Here is a 7,733-nt window from a genome sequence, read left to right on the forward strand (position 1 = left end):
GTCCCCGTGTGCGGCTCCCCCCCCGGCCCGGTTTGCTGCTCCGGGGCTGCATGTTAACGCCAGGGCTCACGCCGAGCAGCGCCCGCCTGCGCCCAGCGCCGCTAAACCTGCCGTTAATGTCCCACGGCAGCCCCTCCCCAGCCCCGCCGGCGACGGCGCCCAGGACGTGGCCGAGGGGCCGCAACGAGGAGTCAGAGAAAACCAGGGGGAGAGTAAACAGCAAAATGGGTAGGTGGGATCTTTTTTTTTTTTTTTTCTTTCCCTTGCTCTGAGGGTGTTTCGTCACAGGAGAAAAGCTGGGCTTGTTTAAGGGCTCAGTAAAACACAGCTCGGAGGAGCTGTCTCATCCTCAGAAGCAGATCTGAGTTAGGATGCGGGCGCATCCTACAGGAGGTGCTTCCAGGGGCTGAGCCAGACTTTCAGTGATCGCTTTTCTCAGGCATGGCATAATACCAGTTTATACAGTGTCACAAGTAAATTGAATCAGGGCCACAAAATGTTTTATGTGATGGGTTGTATCACAATGTGTTCTGGACCTTACAACAAGCCTGGTATTAATTCCAATGTCTGTGTCTCACTGTGTATTTTGACTCCTGATATAAGGACTGAAAGCAGCAGGCACTCAGAAATGCAGAGCAGTCTGTCAAGAAGGGGGTCAGCAAGGTTCCAGAAGGGGGACAAAAGGGACTCACTACTTCTCTACGCAATGCACAGGAAACTTCAATACGTGTGCAAGGAAGCTGGCAGGATTGGCAGATTTTTTTCAGCATTATAATGTACATACTTTAACTTTAAATGTTACCTTCACCCTAAAAAAGCAGCAAAGAATAAAAATGTGAGTAATTTTTGTATTCAAATGATGGTTTATATTACAGTGGATATCAGAGACCTAACATTTCAGGGGCTGTAAGGCTGCATAAAAGGTTTATACTATATCTGGTATAGCACCTAGACTACTAAACATTAGATTAGTAAACTAAACTGAGCCCAGCAGCAATCCTGGGCACTGGGACCTGCACTGCTGCCCTGTTTCAAGTGGCACGTTTTTGGCCAGGGCCACCTTGAACTCTCCCAGAAATTCTTGGGCAGGGACTGGTTTCCAGCGGCTGCTGTGCTGCAGAGAGGAGGAGGCTGGGCATGAGTAGTCCCATGCCAGTTGGCCTCCATGCCCAGCAGCAGTGTCCAGCAGATTGAATTAAGTAATAAAAAGAGGAGGAGGGGAACTGCAGGTTTCTCTTTCATCTTAAGAACGTAAAACTTGTGCTTAAACCCTAAAAGCTGTGGTTACTATTTTCCATCCCTCAAAGGAAAGGGTGGGAGGAATAGGCCTAGTGCCTTTCTCCTCTGATATTCTCTCAGTATATAAAGTATATGAAGAACCCTACAGAAAGGTAAAAATCCATGTCAACTAAAATACAGAATAAATTGCAGTTTCAGTTGAGCTTCTCATCTTAGGTGCCTATTCCCTTTATATTGCAGTACAAATATTTTCCATATGTGGACTTGTATAACTCAGTCCGTATGCATTTTATATCATACCGTTGTCATGGTAACATCCAGCCCTTTCTTAAACAGCTGATGGCAGGAGTCTACACTGCATGGAATCCGGATGAAATTGGGGGATCCCAAGGCAAGGACTTGCTGGATGCTGGTACACTCGTTGAATACCCTTTAGCAAACTGTCACCGTCTTTCCAGGAATGCTCTTTTAGCAAATACAGTGTAGGGAGTGCTCAAAACCAGCAATTAGTACTGAAAAAGATTAACAATAGCAATGAAATGTAGTCTAGTGAAAGGAAGTGCTGCAGGCGCAGAGTAAGCACTTGACAATCAAGATAGCATGACTGGATGAGCACTGTTATGTGCCCTGCCTTGCTGTTAGGGAATGAATAATGCCGACTGAAGAGTATCACAGCTGAGAGCTCAAGAAGTCCCTGTCTTGCTGCAAACCTTGCAGATCTAGTTTGGAAGAGCTTGAAAGCATAGAGATGTAAAAATCTATTTTATTTTGCCATATTTCTTACAGTAGTGTGTTTGGGCTGTCTAACTGTCTTGCATTCCTAAAGCAGAAAACAAAAACAAGGAAACAAAAGCCCCTAAAGTTATGATATTGGTCTACTGCTTACACTACTCAGTTTTATTTAGTAAAATGAGGTTTCTACAATAATGCTTAACGATCTTCCCATTTAAAATGGTATTAATGATGTTTACAAAATATCAGGAACATTGAAGGTTGAAATAATGTATCAGTCTGAACTAAATTCCATTTTGTTTCTGCATTTTGTACCACTCATAACCAAATACTATCTTGTTCATAGATAGCACTGCTTAGCAAAGGCAGTTCTTCAGACCTGCACCTTGTCATACTCAGAATTTCCTCCTTCCCTCCCTCCTGGGTCCCCTGAAACCACATTCAGGATATAAACGATTTGCTCTCACTTCAGGATGAGGAAGGAAGTTTTGTTTCCCTTGTTTAGTCCTGGCTTAGAAAGAAAGCACTTTGCCTTCTTTAGGCTGCGTGCAATTATGCTTTTATCAAGACCTTCTTGCCAACTCTTGCATGAAAATGTGCCTGCTGCTTAAAACAGGCAAGATGTCCACAGGCTTCGCTCAGCTGGGCTGAATTTTTCCCTTGTAGGTTCTCTTGATGACTATAAGTTTGACTTACATGGTATGTGGCTTTACCAGAGCTTGGATTTGGAAACTCCTGCAATATTTCAAGAAGCAAAGAATGTATTAACGTATCAAATACTTTTTTTCCCTTGCAGATAACAACAGTGACAAAGTTAGTATCAGCAGCACTGGAATTGAATTATGGTCGTTTTTCTTGTTGGAATAACCAGCATGTATTCTTGTTTTGCAAAAATACAGCTCTTAGAGATTTATATTTAAATTTTGCTAAACAGCTTCCGCTTTTCTTGATACCTTATTAGCATAGTAAATGGGCTTGTCTGCATTGGACATTATGTGCTCTTGCTTTTACTGTGTTAAATTTTGCAGTTTATTTTTATTCCATAAAACAGAAATAAGAGTAACACCCATATACTCTGTACATATTAGGGATATGTATATTGGTACATACATAAATACTGTTGAGCTTTTATTTGCTTGACTTCTCTCCCCTACCTCAAGGCTGAGTTAAGGGAGAGCCTGTCTCGGTGAACTTTCTTTTGTCTCTAGCACCACCTTGTTGCCTCAGTAAGTCATTACAAGTAGACTCTTAAGCTTTAAAAAAGGGACCAGTAGGATCCACAAGAGAAGTCAGCAGGTTATTTTGTTTATAATATACCACTTTCAACTAATGTGAAAGACTACTTATTTCACTGGTAGTTGCTAGAATGCAGTCAGCTGCATTTCCATTTCCATATAGTTCCATGCCTTTAATTACTGCTTTAATTTCCAGATTCCATTTTTTTCTATTAACTGCTCTGATGCTTTACTTCATTTTTTCTCTGTACTTCTTGTACTCTATCTTTTACTAACTGTGATGTATGATATGTGTACTTCACTAATACTGTGTGTTGATAAAATCCATGTTTTGATATTTTGTGTGATACCTTTCACATTGTTCTTTGAAGTGTCAAGTGTTTTTTTTAAGCTTAAGTATGTACTAATGCGTTCCACTGAATGGGCCTAATTCTTACTTATTGACAACTAATAGAATACTAATTGATATTTTCCACCTTTCTTAACCAGAAATACTTCAGACATTAAAAGTACAGTGGGAAATAGTAGCAAAAATAAAAGTGGCTTTTAAAGTTTTGTGTGTTTTGCTTTTAGTTTTAAATTATTATTAGAATAATTTTGTACAGTTAGTCTCCTATAAGTTACATAAAAATAATTGTACATTTGAAGGGTATAAAATATTAATGTTTTGGGATTAAAAAATTGTATATTTTAGGAGTAATATATATAGTATGAATCTTCTCTTTCCTTTTCCTAAACTGATCAATGCCATCACATGTTGTTTACAGTAGTTAATGAAAGAAAAGCTTTAAAATTCTGTATTTTTGCAAGTCTACTAGTGCAGGGAATGATAATAGTGTGTAGGCTACTGTGGGGAAAATTTTGAGATGAAATGGTTGCCTCACTTTTTTGACTCTCCAAGAGGGTTTCAGGTGTCTGTGCCTTCAGGTGATGCTACAGAACATTGCTACCTATGCTTTCAAATGGCCAGGTATTGATCCAGGCTTTGCTAAGCTCAAAAAACTTGGTGTGCATTGGATTGCCCTTCCACACAGCTGGTGCTTTACCTCTTGTGAAGCAAGGGGAAAATTTTTTGAAGGGCAGCTGATCCAGAAAAAGTGGACTGCCCTGCTTTACCAAAACAAATTTCCTTCTCGTCCCTGTAAGGAAATCACTGAGTTTAATTTAAGTATGGGAGTTCTGTGCTGTAGTTTTGGTAGTAGAATGAGAATATTATTAATTGGGTTTCAGTGCCCTTTCCCACAAAACTAATTCGATAGAATCATTAGCTGCACTTCTGTTTCAAGTTTCTGACTTTATTTCTTGTTTTCTTTTTCTCCTTTTCCTGTTTATGATGGGAAAACTTTCTCTTGCTGTCTTACTCTGTCATCTCCAAGGAAAATCCCACCCAAACGGTAAAAGTTTAAACATGTCTTGATAATAATATTTTTTACTATTTCAAATGCTTCAGCAGTGAAGCAAGGAAAATTATTTCAGTCAGGTTAGAGTAATTATCAAGCTGTGTTTGGTTCAGAGAACTGAACCTGTGTTCAGGTGTGCCCGTAGAGCTCACAGCTGCGAATCTGCATCCAAATGCAGAAGCGATCTTAAACACTGTGAAAAGCTGCAGTTCTGTCCATGTCTTTGTAGCTACCCCAGTCCAAGTGGTCTCTGAATGTTCTTTCTCACTGCTCTCTCTTCTCCTTGATGCAGCCCCCCACGGAAGCACATTGTGGATACCTATACAGAGTTTTACCACACACCCACCCATAGCGATGCCAGCAAGAAGCGACTGATTGAAGACACCGAAGACTGGCATCCCCGGACAGGCACCACCCAGTCCCGCTCTTTCCGCATCCTTGCCCAGATCACTGGCACTGACCATAGTAAGTAGTTTGGTGAGATAGAAGAAATGTGAATGGAAGAAAAGGAAAGGAATGTTCATGGACAGATAGGTGTTTTTAAAAGCTGGGGGCAGGGGGAAATAGGAGAAGATTCAATCACATCTCTCAATGTTTTCCTCTTGGATAGTAAACTCAGTAGGCAGAATTTCAGTGAGCTTTTTGAAAGAAAATTTTTGAGGGGACTGTAGCAGGAAAATGTTTTTGTGAAACTCCTGCAGTTCCTAAATAGCTCAGGACATACGCATTCCTGTACATTATTCCTGATTGAGTTGAGTATTAATACATTTGAGGTAAATCTTAAAATTTCCATTTCTGCTCCCCCAAACATGGGCATATATGGATTTGTTGTTTCTTTCCCATATTGTATCACCAAAAAGGTAATATTACTGTTCAGATGTAATACTCAAATATTAAGGTGTTGTCAGGCATGTAAAATATCTTTGATAGTCATACAAATGTATGAGATCTGTAATGATTTAACCAATCAGAAGCATAAATCCATAGTTCCTCAGTTTATTCCCAGAATGTTTCCATCCTCTGCTTATGCTGTGGCATATTTACGTGTACTGTGGACTGGACAGATGATAGTCATCTGGGTCATTCACAGTCACATAACTTCATTCTAAAACTTCCATTTCATATTCTGCTGTCAGTTCTAATTAAGTGATTGAGATCTTTCATGTTGTGTAAAGCCATTAGAAATGCCACCAGGAGATTTGAACTCAGTCATGTTCAGATCGAGGCATCTAATGTGGAGGTGATTATTATTCTCCTTTTCACGGCTAGTGCTACAATAAAGAAGGGAGGAAATCAGACCCCCTCCTCAGGGGCAGATTTCAATTCTCTGGTAGAATTACTCTAGAAGACAATGGTAACATCTCCTGAAATTAGGGTAATTGTCCTGGTGTGATAAATATTCTGAACTTGGAGAGTTACCTGATTGCTTTGTGACCCTGTGTTGTGCTTATCGATTAATGGATCATTCTCTCTTTAGATTCTCTCATTAATCCTTGCGAGGGCAGAATATGACATCTGTTATGTCAAATAACATGTCATCCAGTACTGATTAAATAATCATGTTGACAAATACTATAAGGAAGTGACTCCAACTGCATTTGCCAAATTTAAAATCAGGGCTGGGAACTTACATTATCCCATGTGCAGTCCTCTAGCACCTTGATGGGTCACAGCCTGGCTGCAAACAGACGGTTGGATTATCACCTGATGCAAACCCACTGGATGTTCGTCCAAAAGAAATGCTTCCAAACTTCCATCCAACTACCATTCATCTTCACCTTCTCAACTCGCCTTTCTCCATGCCAACAAGGAGAGTGGGCCAAGGGAAAGGGCAGGGACCAGCAGAGCCACCTTTCAGCAACCATGCTGGCAAAGAGGCTCTTGAAGTTTATAGACATACCTCATTTCCATTGGGGCATATATAGAATTGTGGAGTCCTGTCAAGCCTTATTGTAATTTCCTTATTGTAATTGTGGTGAAAGTGTCAGCACAGGGGGAGAATCTTAGTGTACAGTGCCCTGGAAAATAAAAAAAATTTCTGGTTTCTTGCAGTGAAAGAACCAGAAAATCAAGCTGCAAAGAAGACTAAGTGAGTTGATGTTTCACGTTTTTCTTACTTTAATACTTTGCATGTCTCAATTCTTAACTGATAGTGTTTGGTGTATTTGTGTGATATCTGGCTGTTTTTAAAATGTTGCTTCTTTTTTGAGTTCTACTTCAGCATGTGACAATCAGGTCTTTTTCTGCGTAGACCATAATTTTTAAATATGCTGTCCAGTATTAACGTTTGTGCAGAAGTTGGAGATGTTCCGTAAACTTGGACTGATTGGGTTTTCTGTATGAGGTCAGCTTGTCAAAGTGTTTTCCTTTTCCTAAATTTACCCAGGCATTTTTGATTTGCAAGTGTGGATCAGATTGCAGGGCATAGCTGAAAAGTATTACAGTTCTGGACTGTGAATGAGGTTCAGCTGTCTCCTTGCTTTGGGATAAGCCTTGTTCAATGACTTTACCTAACACTGGATCCAAGCTTTTGACAGTGAGGAAGGCACTGTGTGGATAGGAATAGTGCATGGTGATTGCATGCTTGCTTGTGAAACTGCTGAAGACAACCTTTCTTTCTTTCTTATTTTTCTCCTATCACTTCTTTCCACAGGGAAAAGGTTCCCATCCACGTCTTTAGCCCCAAATATACAAAATTACGTGACTGGCACCATGAAGTCTCAGCACGTGTTCTTAATGTCCAGTGATTTTACCCAAGTTGCAAAAGCAAAATACAAACACTTCCTTCCTTTCTTCTTTTCCATCTGCTTTGCAAAAAAAGAAAAAAGAAAACTTATATCACTAGCCTTACTGGAAGAGAAAGTCTAGCCTTTTCTATACTTTTCTAACACTTTCTTACTGATCTGTAAAAATGAGATGAAGATGTTTTTGTGCTAATCACAAGTTGACAAAAACCACGTATTTAAAACAGAACAACTTGGGTGACTGAATCTCCCAACGTGGGGGAGGAGATGGCTGTTGCAGTTTTTGTTTTTTTCCCGTAAGGGAGTAATTTGCGTTGCTGAGTTTGAGTTACTGTAGGTTGTTAGAAAGCAGAAAATTATGAGCAAAAGAATAAGAAATTGTA

The 7,733-nt window shown here is 40.1% G+C and overlaps 1 protein-coding gene across 1 annotated transcript in view; it reads left to right on the top strand.

Moving 5' to 3' along the window:
• The window catches only part of PDLIM5 (PDZ and LIM domain 5), a 79,688-nt gene extending 72,335 nt beyond the window's left edge, over nucleotides 1–7,353 (top strand). The window contains exons 5-9 of the mRNA XM_010001402.1: nucleotides 131–228; nucleotides 4,583–4,600; nucleotides 4,899–5,071; nucleotides 6,659–6,695; nucleotides 7,260–7,353. Coding sequence (XP_009999704.1) covers nucleotides 131–228; nucleotides 4,583–4,600; nucleotides 4,899–5,071; nucleotides 6,659–6,695; nucleotides 7,260–7,353 — 420 coding nt within the window. The remainder of the gene's footprint in view (nucleotides 1–130; nucleotides 229–4,582; nucleotides 4,601–4,898; nucleotides 5,072–6,658; nucleotides 6,696–7,259) is intronic.
• Nucleotides 7,354–7,733: the final 380 nt, after the last annotated feature.

This window comes from Chaetura pelagica, unplaced genomic scaffold, assembly GCF_000747805.2.
Source record: "Chaetura pelagica isolate M959 unplaced genomic scaffold, ChaPel_1.0 scaffold220, whole genome shotgun sequence".
Taxonomy (NCBI): domain Eukaryota; kingdom Metazoa; phylum Chordata; class Aves; order Apodiformes; family Apodidae; genus Chaetura; species Chaetura pelagica.